We start from the raw sequence: 14,731 nt of genomic DNA, 5'->3' as shown, positions 1-14,731 counted from the left end.
GGATATTCTCTGAATGGTCCTCAAACCAACACCACATGCTTCAACTTTGTGCTCCTGGCATTTGGCAATGGTACAACCTGCGCTTTGTGCCAGCGTGGATTCAGCAGAAGATTGTCTCTTAAAGTATTGGTACACATGGGACACTATACCTCTTGCCTGTTTGTGTAGCACTCGGAGTGATTGCATACCATCACTCACAATGAACACTATGAAGGCAGTCAGTGCTCAGTACGGAACACTATGACTGAAATAAACAGTTAGAACTTCCGAACACAGCACGGCCCACACAGAAAGAAGACAAGAATGTCACTGGCACGTAATTGGCTGTGAGTCACGTGGTACACTTCCGCATGCTTCTGCGCATCCAACCCTCACCCACTTTCATAGCTGCTCTCCTCTCTAGTGGTGGTAATACAAAGCAGAGCAATAGCAACAATAAACAAAGCAAACATTGCATTATATCTACAACAGTTGTCAAAGTTACCATTTCGTCAGATAGGAACCCAAGGAATTTCGCTGAGTGAGAAAGAAGTGGCAGATGAAGAATTAGCTCTGCAAGATGAGTCAGTGGAACGTATGGTGTCACATATGCTCAACTGTGCGGTTAACACATGAGGAGTACAATGATGATACACGCTTAAAAACTGAAAGTGATAGTGAAACAGGTGTCAAGCCATTTAGTTCACCACCCCTGTTGGACAGGAAACCACAAATCCCATCTTCAGTGAAATGTAGTAAAGGACAATCGTTGTCCAAGGAGCAGGTTCTAAACATAATAAGATATGTGGGAGATCATTTGCAGCATAGTAAAAAAATAATTATGAACAGATTTCGAATAAGTGCACAGCATTATGACCGTGTAGTGCACAAGAAAAACTATGGATATTCAAGGGAGGACAAGGCACACTTGTTACGAAAACTGGTGTTTGCACATTTCAAGGATGCTTGGTACAATTTACAGGATGTGTACGATAGTGACCTACTATGTTATGCAGATGAAACTGCGCGTAACATAGATTACAGTGGTTTCAAGGGAAGCAGTGGATGGTTGCATAACTTCAAACATTGCTACAGAATTGGAAGACACAAGATAACGAAATTTCAAACAAAGAGTCATCTTGACAATGCACAGCATAGAGTAGAATCGGTCTAAAAAGACTATTTTTTTTGGCCAATAGCTGGTCAAAATAACTTGCGTTTTCTTGATTCCTGATCTGTGTATAAAAATAATACTCCTTCAGAGCAAACTATCTCTCCTGAAAAGTGTGTGACATTGCAAGGCATACCACCTGGAACCATTCAGTCTCTGAATGTTTTTTTTTTTTCCATGCCTATATAGCGTATTGTCACACTATCTGCAGCTACGCCTTAAAGGATAGCCAGCTGAACGACAAGCTTCATGACAGACTGTTTTGCATTTGTTTGCATCCCTTCATATTCCATCAGTTCTCATCACCCCTTTACACCAAAATATTCTATGTGCATTCTGTAAGAATGGATACTTAGCTGAATGTCCTGTATAGTTTGTAATTCCCAAGGAGTTCACCTTCAATTTGACAGTGTGAACCTTTGAGATTGCCGTGGCATGCCATTTTTCATTCGGTGTTCATGGTGCAAGTGCCGTGGCATGCCATTTTTCATTCGGTGTTCATGGTGCAAGTTAATGGTTTGTTTTGAACATTTCTTGAATGTTGATGATGTCCATTTTTTGAAGTGTAACACATACATCCCATAGTAAGTTGGACCCTGCACCTCCTGGGCACTCATTTTCCGTCACCCTCCTGATGCACATAGTGAGTCATTAACAGCTAATGATTTTCCTGTTGTAATTGTTAACATAACACTTTCGAATGAGCCTCTCTAAAGACTGAACTTGCAACCTTGCTCTCAAGGGGTTCCTTGTGAGTTAAGTTAAAATCGGAAAAAGGCAACAGCATACCAGCTCAAATGGGACCATGCCTAGTAAGCACTGTAATGGTCAAACCAACCTTCAGATCGGTTACAGCTTTACTTAGCTATGCAGTTTGGATGTGACTTCCATTGATTATGTGGCACACATCCCATCTGAAGTTGATTTCGTGGCAGACTTGCTGCAGAATGTCAGGCGTAGCTACTTTGGCAGCCAGAGACAGTGGTCATGTGTGTGCGAGTTGTGTTTTCATGAATATGTGTGTGTGTGTGTGTTGTTTAATTCAGAAGAAGGCCTTTTGGCCAAAAGCTTACTTACTAACAGTCTTCTTGTTGTGCATATCTGCAACTCAGTGTCTCTGCTGTATGGTGATTTATAAGTATTGAGAAAGAAAGACAGGAACCCTTTAGAATGAAACATGAATTGGGCAATTGCAACATAGAGGAAGTTGAAGGCATCTTGATTGGAGACTATCAGTACTCTGACCTGGATGAAGATAGGGCTGCATCTGTAATTTAAAAATAATTTTATATTTGTTCTCAAATGACCTGATTGTTACATTGCTGAGTCAGTGGGAAAAACATTTTGAGTGCTTCAGAAATGTGAGATATACATTGTATTTAATGCACTTTCTTTACTCATTTTATGTGTAGAACTGTATTTGTACAGGTGCACACTGTTATGTCTTTTGTATACAAGTGACACATTATACAAATCCAACCTGTCAAACAGTTCTTTTAAAAGGATTTTATTTACTCTGTCAAAAGCAGAAAACTACTTATGAAGTTCAAATAAGCTTTGCTGAAATTTCTGCGTGAAATGTGATTGTCATATTGTGTATTAAAACACCTTATGATGGAAAGCTCAGTTGTGTGTATGTATCAGTTACAATGAGGTTTTTTTAAGAAATAAATTGATGAACTAACCAAAGCTTTACACTTTTGTGCAGGATGGTTCTACTCAAGCATTCATTTTTCTCTGGAGGGAAAGTTTTAACTTTGAGAGCTACAATGGCTTCACGAAATCGACCAATATCTGACATGGCAGCCTTTAAGGATGTGCTCAGAAAATCAAAAAACTGTGTTGTGTTATCTGGAGCAGGTGTATCTGCAGAATCAGGTATACCAACCTTCAGGGGATCTGGAGGATTCTGGAGAAAGTATCAAGCACAAAACTTAGCCACACCTGAAGCTTTCCAGAGAGATCCTTCTCTTGTGTGGGAGTTTTATCATTATAGAAGAGAACTTGTGATGACAAGAAAACCAAACAAGGTACTGTATGTTCCTTAACCTAGTACTCATGTGGGTGCAGATTTTGTTGCCATACTTACAATAATATAGTAGAAAAGTTAATTTCTTTGCTGTGATACAGCTGTATGAGATTGTGAGCTTATGCCCCTGATCAAAACTTTATTTGACCTTATTTTTGTGTGCGGGTGTGTGTTGGGGGGGGGGGGTTGCCTTCATAGACTCTGCAAATTACTGTCCAGCAGTTGTGAGCACATGGGTACTATGCTATGGTGTCAGTAATATTTAAATAAAGCACTGGAATGCTGTAAATAAAATTCACAAACATTAAGTTTTTCTGCATCATTATATCCCAGTACTGACTGTACCTCAGCATTCACTAATTGAGCCATGCTCCAACTTAATGCAAATTATAAAAGTTGCAGAATGTGAAATCAAAATGTAACTAAGTTAAAAGTACAAGCCACGCCATTCAAAGACTTCCTGAGACTGCACTAAAGAAACTGGGCATCACCTGATCACCAATCAATCTCCAAGTTCCACTACACAGAAAACATTCTATCAGCATAGCAGTATGGCTCATCACTGACCAGAATTAAGAGTCCAGACTGTGAAACAAAGTGATGATGTTCCATTGCTTATGGCCCCACATGAGCTAACGACACAGGTCAGTTGGATGCCGTATCTTTTAATCTCCCACATCTGGCTTGTACAAAGAAGCTTCTTTACATTCATTAATACAGTAGTACTAATATGTTTCAATGAAATGTAGGTAAATGCCAGTTTTAGTCACATTGATATAATACACAATACAAATTTATCTTTAAATTTAGGCATCTGTGCAAGTTGAGTATTTTCTAGCATAGTCTTTAAACAAGCTATCTGGTGGTACCATTCATTTTATAGTCTCTTGTATCATTTTTATTAGTTGTGGATCAATTACAGGCATATAAAATAAAATCGCAGTTTTGCATAATGAAACCATCTTATATTTAATGAAGCCACTGGATCATGATAAGGACATGGTAAGTTTTATTGGTTGTCTTATACTGTATTACTGTGTATGATGTGTCACTGGCATGTGTAAGGTATTTACAATATTGTTGCAACGTGCATAGCCAAACTGTAGAACAAGTTAATATGATACGTTGTATCTAGCATTGAGGTCTTTAGTTTAAAATATTGCGTGGCTCTGTAGCTTCACACATTTAATGGCTGTACATTTTAATAATTTAGTGGAATTTATTGGCTAGTATTTGATTAACAATGCTGTAGTTTTTATAATTTTTGTGGTACAGTTAAGTGGCCTGTATCACTGTACTCGCCTCTCAGAGTACTCTCCTTTTGAGCTGTGCAGATTGGATATCATAGAAATGATTGATGGATGTAGGGTACAACTATTGAATGCCAGTTTTGTATGACCGTGAGGCTGTTTGAAGCTCGTACTAACCATCATCTACCTCTTACTTTGGGAAAGACCCATTAGTAACTCACTTCCTCCCCATCTCCTGATGTTTCATAAATGCCTCTTCTATGCGCAACACCCTGACGCCACTTACCTGCTAAGGCAAATTTGGCCTTTTAGCTGCAGCCTTACCAGCCTCCCACCATGTACCAACATTTCCAAATTTGACACTCGCACCCACTTTTGTAATGTTATCAGGTGTAGCCTACGTTTGAGGGTGGTGGAAATACATGAAGGTTTTATCAGAATGTTCTTTGAAATTGCTGCTTATTTGAAGATTTGCTAAGGAAAGATTAATTTGAAATTTCTTGAATTACTGTGGTATCTTACACAGAAAACTTTTGTTTCTTTGCTGTGAAGTTTTCTTTCTCTTTCTTTTGACTATGCCAGTTCTTCTGTTGTAAATTTAGCACTCACTGTCACAACAGTTACATTGTACAATGGTTCAGCAGAGGACTGTAATCAAAATGTAATATTAAAATTATAGAAATCTGTAGAATGGAACTTTATTGTTACGCCTTTGCCTAGTGTTAAATTATTTAGTGACATTGTCACCATTCCAGTTTACATTCATACTTAGGTGTTATAAACTTCTTTCAGCTCACAAAAAAAAGGCGTGTTGCTCATAAAGATTTCTTGCAAACTTATCAAACTTTTGAGTACTGATTTGATTGACGAGCATGTCAGTAAGGGCATTGAAAATCTACTAAGAATAGTACTAGATTGTTATAAATAGAAGTCTAAAAATTAGCACATTTTATGCTTGGGCCTACAACATAATTTTCTGGAGAGCTATTAATTCCAATGGTTGTAGCTGTTTTCAATTAAAATGGTGTTAAAGTAATGAAACAACTGTTGCAGGCTCATTTTGCCATAGCAGATTGCCAAAAGAGATTCAGAGATCAAGGGAAATCATTTACAATAATTACACAAAATATTGATGGGCTGCATCAACAAGCTGGTGCTGAAGATGTTATAGAGCTGCATGGTTCACTTTTCAAAACAAGTTGCACCAAATGCCATGAAGTGTTAGAGAACAGAGTCAGCCCAATATGTCCATCGCTGGCTGGAAAAGGGTATGTCACCTTGCTTGTTTTGGACATTTACTTTATCTTAGTCCACAATGCATTGATGAGAGTATTATCTATGAAGATTATAGCAGTACATTTCAATGCAGTTGTTGTACTTGTATGTTGTTCATGGATGCTCTCCCTTCCTTTTAAAATTTCCTTGAAAGTCACTGATTATTCAGTAAGCAGCAGCAATTTTTAGTGCAAATATTAAGTGACAATGTTTCATTTGTCATAAATATTTTTATTTCCTAACATCTGTTGTTTGTCATGCAAAATTTGAATAAAAACTAGGACTGATTCTTCAGTTAGAAACTTTGTATATGATACCAGAAATGACAGAGAATATACATTATTAGAATTTGCAAAGAAGAGTAACATGTTTGTCTGTTACATCTCCTTTCTGGAGAAAACAGTAATTAGATAATGGACCACATGTGACAGTTATAAATTGTTATAAACCATACTTGAAGTGGCATTGTGGTTAACCCTGTGGATTCCCATTCAGAAAAAGCAGGCTTTAAATTATTTATCTAAAGATCCTGAATTGGATTTTTAAGGGTTCCCTGAAATCTAATAATGGATACACTGGGCTGTTTCCTGTGAGAATGAAATGACCCATTTCCTTCCTCATACTTTCTGTACCTGAGCTTGTGTTTCATATTTAATATCTTTGCCATTAATGCAGTCCTAAATCCCATCTTCCTTCCTTTTAGATTTTCAAGTGATTGTAGACAAGTAAGATGTAGAGTAAAAATGGATGCAAAGCTTGGGAGTTATTGTGAGCTAGTATTGAGAAGGAAGTGTGGTGATGATGTGTGGACACCAAGAAATGCAGGTGGAAGTCAGACAAGCACTGAGACAAGAATGTTGACCATCACCCATATTATTTAATACCAGTAAACCCCAGTTATTTAAAGAATTGGACTCCCATGTATAAAACAGTGTCAAGCCTCTTATCACTTTACAAATGAGTTAATGTGTTAAATATTTTATGTTAAGCATGTAAACATGAAAGCTTGGAAAAGGTTTGAAATTATGTTTAAAGTTTGTCGGAAGTCGCTAAGTGCTCTCACTCTCAAATGCAGGATGAATGTAGTCTGGGTAATTAGCGCGTAATGATCTGCGCTGCATCAAGACATATACACAGTTTCTAAATGTAACATCTGTCTTGCTGTGTTGGACTTTTAATATAAGATTGTACCTCTTAATGGGTAGATTATGATAGCATTTAAAAAATTTTCAATTCAGTCAATAATTAATATGAAATACTGAAAATCAAATCCTCGAAAGCCATTAGATAGGCAACCTGCAACTAGGACCAATGACTGTGCAACATGTTAGCTGTTTAGTAATATAGATACACATACAAAAAGCATTAGATGAAGTAGAGAAAATTTATAGATAGCAGGAGTTAAAGTTCATGGTCAGAAAACAGAAAGGTCACATTTAACAGGAGATGCAGCAATCTTGATTAATAGTGAGGACTATCAGCAGCAAATACTGCCTCAGATAGAAATAATTCTTGCAAGATATAATCTAAAACTAAATAAGACCAAAACTAAGGCATTAGTTACAAGTAAAGTAGGTCCTAGACTATCTGGCATAATGTGGTGGGATGTCGAGCCAGACAACTAAAAAGCCTGATAGACCCGAGTTCTACAATTCTCTCTTCTGACCCCATCTGTACCATTCAGCACACCCTTTTTTATACCAAAACCCAATTTTATTAACATTTTCTGACTTCTTACATAATACATGTTAGTTGTAATTCTTTGTTATATATATATACTGCACCCTTCAAAACTTGTTACAGGAAACATCCAATAATCTGCATCGTAAAGTATGAATGTATGATTACACATATGGGAAAAGCCAGACCTAACAAAAACAGATGAAAGTTACAGGTTTTAACCTTGGATAGATGACTGTTTCTCCTCTTCTGTGCTGCAATATCCCTCCACTTATGCAAACAGATGGCATCATTACGCAAACAGATGATATCATCTGGCATCACATTCTCCTGCTCGCTGATGTTGTGCAGCACTGTCTCAGTTGTCTTGAACCCTTCTGAATGTAGAACTGGATTTCTCGTGTCATCTAAGTTTGTCTCCTTCTCTTCTGTTACTTGTCCCTAGCCACAATTTTCACAATTTCGTTTCGTTTTCAGTTACTTCATCATTTGCTATTCATTCTGCAATGTCCTCTGCACTGACATCTCACAGCCTGGTACATTTTTTAGCAACAAAATGATATCATCATTTCCATCTTTGACTTTGGTTTCACTCATTTCCATCTTTGACTTTGGTTTCACACATGGATTCAAAGTTAGAAGTCCATCTTCACGGTCTAAAAGGATCTTCCAAGACCTTACTAGTGACACATTCGGAATCTCTTCCCATGCTTCGAGCAACCAGCTTATTACATCTAACAAATCAGTCCTCTTCAGAATGATTACACTGTCTTCATTATTATCTAGCAAAAGACCAAGAACATTGTTTTACAGTAGTTAGTTAGTCAAAGAAGAAGACTTTTGTTGAAACATATGTAAAAGTGACCTTACAATGAAAGTTTTCGGATTTGCTCTGATATAGCAGAATTATTTTAAAAAGCTTTAGAATTAACTGGGATGTACTGAACTGAGTTTTGTTTTACGAGAAAGCTGTTATTGTCAAAAAGTTGGATTTTTTTCCATTCCGTTTGTAAGAGTATATGAACTAATACTTTTTGTGCTGTAGAAGTCTCTTCAACAGCCATACTCTGGAGAGGATGTTGTTTGGAAAGGCTGCAAAGGTAATAAATTGCATAGAATGCTGTGTCGGGGTTCCTGCATAGTGTGCACAGCAGAAATATGTTTTTCATCCTGTTAATTACTTGTTTTTCTACATTTCTATTAGCCCAGATACCTCCTTCATTCCTATACTGAAATTAATATACTGAATGTAAGGTCACAGCTACAGAATGAGTAGAGAAGCCAGGAAGAATGTTCAAGTTGGAAATACTTGGACAAAATACTTAAATAAATAAGCCGTAATGAATTACAGAAAGGGCAACCTGCATATGTGAGTTTAGCAGAGGACACACACGTGTGTGTGTGTGTGTGTGTGTGTGTGTGTGTGTGTGTGTGTGTGTGTGTGTGTGTGTGTATTTTGCTATTAAAATTACTTTGTGACTGACAGAATACAGTGGCTGGGGGCCAGCATTGACGGCACACAGCCAGCTATATTTCACAAAGTATTGCACATTCCTACAAAATAAACAGCACAGCAAGCATGTGGCACTCGAAAAAGTATGATTGGATGACAGCTGACTCCTACCTCTTGACTCGATAAAACATCATTCACAAACTAATTTTAATCAGAGTTTAGCAATAAATGACTTACTGGCTAATTTTTCATTTGAAAGAGTGCTTCTTTCCTGTTCATAGGTTGATGTAGAGCCAATCTGTTACCACCTGATTTCATTAATGTTTAGGGCTCCAGACCCAGGTGCAGTCTCAGCAGACATTCCTGTCTCTGAATTGCCACACTGCAAATCAAATGGCTGTGGAGGACTTCTGCGACCTCATGTTGTCTGGTTTGGGGAGGGGTTAGATCCTGAAGTCTTGGTACAAGCTGGTATGTAAATTTGCATTTGGAAATTATAAATAAAAATACAGAGAGTCATCGTTGAGTTCAAATGGCCCAGAGAGTTTTCAAATCGTACAAAGGCCAAAATTTGATAAAACAATAGAGTCCATGTACTTTTTGTGTGTTTGAAAATATAACAATATCAGAATTGTGTATCAAAATATAAACATATTTATCAAACAAAGGAAAATCCAGGATGGAATGTAACGATATTATGAGAAGGAAAGTTGCTACTAACCATATAGCGGAGAAGCTGAGTCGTAGATAGGCACAACAAAAATAAACTTTCACAATTAAAGCTTTTGGCCATTGGCCTTCATCAACAATGGACACACACACACACACACAAACGCAACTCACACACACGACTGCAGTATCAGGCAACTGAAACCACACTGCAAGCAGCAGTTCCAGTGCATGAAGGGAATGGCGACTGAGTGGGGGTAAGAAGGGAGAAGGGTACTGGGGCGGGGAGAGAGAGGGATAGTATGGTGGGGGTGGCAGACAGTGAGGTGCTGTGTATTAGACGGGGTGCAGGGTAGAGGTGGGGGGGGGGGGGGGGAAGTAGCAGAAAAGGAGAGAAATAAAAAGACTGGGTGTGGTGGTGGAATGACAGCTGTGTAGGACTGGGTGTGGTGGTGGAATGGCGGCTGTGTAGTGCTGGAAGGGAACAGGGAAGGGGTTGTATGGATGAGGACAATGACTAATGAAGGTTGAGGCCAGGAGGGTTACGGGGATGCAGGATGTATTGCAGGGAAAGTTCCCACCTGTGCAGTTCAGAAAAGCTGGTGTTGGTGGGAGGGATCCATATGGCACAGGCCATGAAGCAGTCATTGAAATGAAGGATATCATGTTTGGCAGCAGGTCCAGCAACAGGTTGGTCCACTTGTTTCTTGGCGACAGTTTGTCGGTGGCCGTTCATGCGGACAGGTAGCTTGTTGATTGTCGTGCCTACATAGAATGCAGCCCAGTGGTTGCAGCTTAGCTTGTAGATCACATGACTGGTTTCACAGGTAGCCCAGCCTTTGATGGAATAGGTGATGTTAGTGACCAGACTGGAGTAGGTGTTGGTGGGAGGATGTATGGGGAAGGTCTTGCATCTAGGTCTGTTACAGGGGTATGAGGTAAGGGATTGGGAGCAGGGGTTGTGTAACGATGGATGAGTATATTGTGTAGGTTCGGTGGCCGACAGAATACCACTGTGGGAGGGGTGGGAAGGATAGTGAGCATGACATTTCTCAGTTCATCACACGACGAGGGGTATTCGAAATGCTGAAGGAGAATGTAATTCAGTTGCTCCAGTCCTGGGTGGTACTGAGTTACGAGGAGAATGCTCCTCTGTGGCCAGACGGTGGGCCTTTGGGAGTTGGCGGGAGACTGGAAAGATAAGGCATGGGAGATTTGTTTTTGTACAAGATTGGGAGGATAATTACGGTCAGTGAAGGCTTCAGTGAGACCCTTAGTATATTTTGAGAGGGATTGCTTGTACCCTCGGTATGTTTCGAGAGGACTCACTAAAATTTTTATCTATATAGTTTTATCAAAAGAAAAATTCAGTTAAGAAAAACTACTAAATTATGAGACAGAATAGCTAGTCAGTATTCAGCTTTAGGGGACAAAATATTTAGTACTGCCGATAGACATGTATAAAGGCATATGACCCTACACTTGCTTTCAGAAAGCTTTTACTTGGATATGTGTCTATTGGCAGTACTAAATGTTTTTTCTCTCTGAAATTACTTACTAGCCGGCAGTTTTGTATAATAATTTAATATTTATGTAGGGTGTTTGTGGGTGGTGATGTCTTCAGTTCAGAGACCATCTTGATGGAGCTCCCCACTCCAGTCTATCCTGTACAAGCGCCTTCATCGCTGCATAACTACTGTGACCTAAATTAATATGAACCTGCTTATGGTTTTCAGACCTTGATCTCCTTCCTCACTTTTTACTCCCTATACTTCCCTCCATTACCAAACTGACAATACCTTTTTTGATGCCCCAGGGTTTTTCCTGTCAACCAGCCTCATTTTAGTTGAATTTTGTCACAGATTTCTTTGCTCCTCAATTCGATTCAGTACCTTCTCATTAGTTAATCGATCCACCCATTTCATCTTCAGCATTATTTTGTAGCACCACATTTAAAATGCCTATATTCTCTTATTATCTGAACTGAATTGTGCAGAAGTGAAAATTGGGTGATAAACATTGTTTGATATGGTATACTTACTTTTACTTTGATGTGTTGATCTTGAAATTTATAGTTCACAAGATACTATTTTAACTATTTTTTTGGTCAACAGGCTTACATTTGGATTCTTGTGACCTGTGTTTAGTAGTGGGTACATCTTCTGTTGTGTATCCGGCAGCAATGTTTGCTCCTCAGGTAGCAGCCAGAGGTGTACCTGTGGCAGAATTCAACCTAGAGGAAACTCCTGCCACAAATGAATTTCAGTAAGTATTGTTACAATATAACACAGGCCAGTCACTTAATTACGTCAAAGACCTCTTCTACATTTAAACTTTGCGGGATTGCATGGCAGTCTCTCTGAATCTTTAAACAACACCTCAAGCTATAATGATGGATTCAGCTAGTGAATAGGGAGTGAGTATTTTATTGGGAGCTGAAGAATGTGTGGGTGTTGAAAGATCAGATCATGAGCACAGAAAGCTACTGTTTCGATGTTGCAAGTGAATGTACTGATGGAATGCTCTAAAACTGCCATACTTTGTGTCACTTGGTTCAGCTATTGATATTTAACTGTGTGTATGGAGCCATGGAGCCTTTGAACACTGTCCAGTTACTGTGCACCACAGATGTCAAATGACACATAACTTCTCAAACATTTTCAGTAACTTGCCTTGGGCGGCCTTGAGACCAATTGGACAACTGGAAGGACATTTGTTGTTCAGATTCAGCACAATTTTTGTTCTATACAGGATGTATGCTTCTTTAGTGTCATGTTCATGAATCTGTTGCACATGGTGTGCACAGAGCACACAATTGGTTGTGGTGGTGTTGTGTGGTATTGAACCTATTGACACAGCAAATACTTGAGATTTGATGCCTATTGCTGAACACACAATCGTTTTGTTTTCCATTATCACAGTCACACTGTAGTCTAGGTGCATCTTCGAGTGTCTTACTCTTCCCGAATTTAAAATGGCATCCTCCAACACAGTAGTTCAGCTAACCATCATACATTCAGTGCAACGATGGTTTGGTATTATGTCACCATTCTGAATTACTCAAATACTGCTACCTCTCAATCCTTGAGAATAGTAAGGGATTTAATGACATTTAGATTTGTTCACTTGGTACTTTTTCCACTTACATATCAACATGCAGTGTGGTCAGTATGCCACAAAATCTTGATTAAGATATGTGTATGTGCAGCTTGAGACTTGTTTGTTTGAGATTATCTAGCTTTCCTAATCACCTGTTATGTTCATTGGCAAAAATATGTAAAGAAAGATTGCATGAGTCCATGAGAAAAGTAATGTTTGTCACTTGCATGGTAATTTTAAAAGTTTCAAAATCCAGATGTGATTAAAATGTTACTTTGTGAAGTTACATGAGTATAAAAACATCTTCAGTCAGAAAATGTGTAATTTACTAATGTGTTGAGAGATTTTTGAGTCCTGAGTTCAGGGCCGTGGAATTTTTAGTTACATTCCATTACTGTTGTCAAGTTCGTATACCAATGAATATTAAATAATTTATAGAGCGCAATAGTTACTACTTATAAGGATACAAAAATAAAAATAATATGCTAAACACTCAAAACCACTTAATGACAAATCACTGACTGCATTGTATTGCACATAATTTATAGAAAACAGCCTCCACCTGTAACTAAAAAACTTTTCTAGAAGAATTTGAAATTTACTTATTAACAGTCAGTTGATTGACATATTTTTTTAAAAAAAGTATTCAGTCATGTTTTTCTGCAGTTTTACACATATGTTGCCACACATTTCCACCAACAGTACCGTCATCTGCGTAGGCATGTTTGTAGTCTCTGAGACTGAAGGAACAAGTAAATATAATAAATCTTCTCTCTCTCTGTAATTTTTGCTATGTTGAGCATCTGTGAAAAATCTCTTCACACCTAGTCACCATCTGTTTATTTTAATATATCTCTGGCTTGTTTATGTACACTATGACTTATCTGTATGTTCATCTTGTGTGGACAGTGTTGTGGTTACTTGTTGAGAATGATTTACAATAGTGTGCAGAACTACATGAAGTTATGTTGAGTGTTTAATATATATATTATTTTTATTAGTACAGCCATAAAGGTAATTACTGAACTGCTATGAAGTAAGACTTGCATAGTGGAGTAAAATTTTGATGCCTTCCCCTTGTAACACAAATGGCAGGCAAAGCAGGTCTCTACACAACAGTCGGGCGGAGTGCCAATAGAGGAGAACTACTGATATTGCACATAATATGGCTGCAAGACAGGGTTAATTGCTACACACTGTAAGAACTGTGTGCTCAAGACACCAGTGCAACAGCTTGACATCATAGAGAGAGAAGTTAGCCATCATTGTGATGGCCACGCAGAGGGGAGTAAAAATGCATAAGTCTGACACAAAGACACCAGTCAGCTACAACTGGGGTGAGCACAGGAGCTAGCTGGGTGAGAAAAGTAGGTCAAGTGATGTCACTGTTGCTTAACAGTAACAAAGCATATGGCCAATCCTATATAAATGTTACTCTTGTTCTGGTGGGGAACGTACTTAGCTATCCAGCAAGGAGGTTGGACCTATGTCATGATATTTCCTGCTCGTTTAAGCCATCTATAATCTTTCTTGGAGCAGAAAGTCCCACCTGGGGGACATAGCTGCCATGAACTGCAGTGCTGCCATCTGGGTCAAGACTGATGGGGAACTGTGGGCATTATTGTCCAGCAGGCTTTCTGGTGGCCTAACCCACCAGTGTGTCCAGTGAGCAGACAATCATCCATCATCATGGAGTTGTGCAGCTGCCACTGACACTTTTTGTTCCTCTCCTACATGTCATCTGTGGTACAATCACATGTGCTCTTTGTCACTCACTTTCTGGAGATGCTAGTAGCTGTGACTGGAGCGAGCGATACCATTCACACATTGTGTCTGCTGTCCCCATGACATCACTGGGTGCTGACATCATGGTTCCGCCACTGCCGCAAGATGAAACTGGGAATGGCGCATTCCTGGCATGCAGTGTGCCACTGCAGCTTTGAGCAATAAATTTTTACTGTGTTAATGATGTGAAGGTTTTTCTATGTTAATTTTTTGTTCTCACAATGCAAGGTAGTAATGTGTGCTGCTTTGAATTGGAATGTGATAGTATCTCATCGCGTGCCAAATTAGCTCTTGCAAAGCCCAGGTATCAACATTGCCTTGCTGGTTAATAACAAAAACAA

At 38.8% G+C, this 14,731-nt stretch overlaps 1 protein-coding gene across 8 annotated transcripts in view; it reads left to right on the top strand.

Moving 5' to 3' along the window:
- Positions 1-14,731, top strand: part of LOC126457771 (NAD-dependent protein deacylase sirtuin-5, mitochondrial-like) — a 109,365-nt gene that overhangs the window by 78,409 nt on the left and 16,225 nt on the right. For all 8 annotated transcript variants that reach the window (XM_050094345.1, XM_050094346.1, XM_050094348.1 and 5 more), the window contains exons 2-5: positions 2,859-3,180; positions 5,483-5,697; positions 9,166-9,308; positions 11,621-11,771. In XM_050094345.1, coding sequence (XP_049950302.1) covers positions 2,859-3,180; positions 5,483-5,697; positions 9,166-9,308; positions 11,621-11,771 — 831 coding nt within the window. The remainder of the gene's footprint in view (positions 1-2,858; positions 3,181-5,482; positions 5,698-9,165; positions 9,309-11,620; positions 11,772-14,731) is intronic.

The sequence above is a fragment of the Schistocerca serialis genome, chromosome 2, assembly GCF_023864345.2.
Source record: "Schistocerca serialis cubense isolate TAMUIC-IGC-003099 chromosome 2, iqSchSeri2.2, whole genome shotgun sequence".
NCBI lineage: Eukaryota > Metazoa > Arthropoda > Insecta > Orthoptera > Acrididae > Schistocerca > Schistocerca serialis.
The sequence above is the reverse complement of the archived record's forward strand: the minus strand, read 5'-3'. Positions and strand labels throughout refer to the sequence as shown.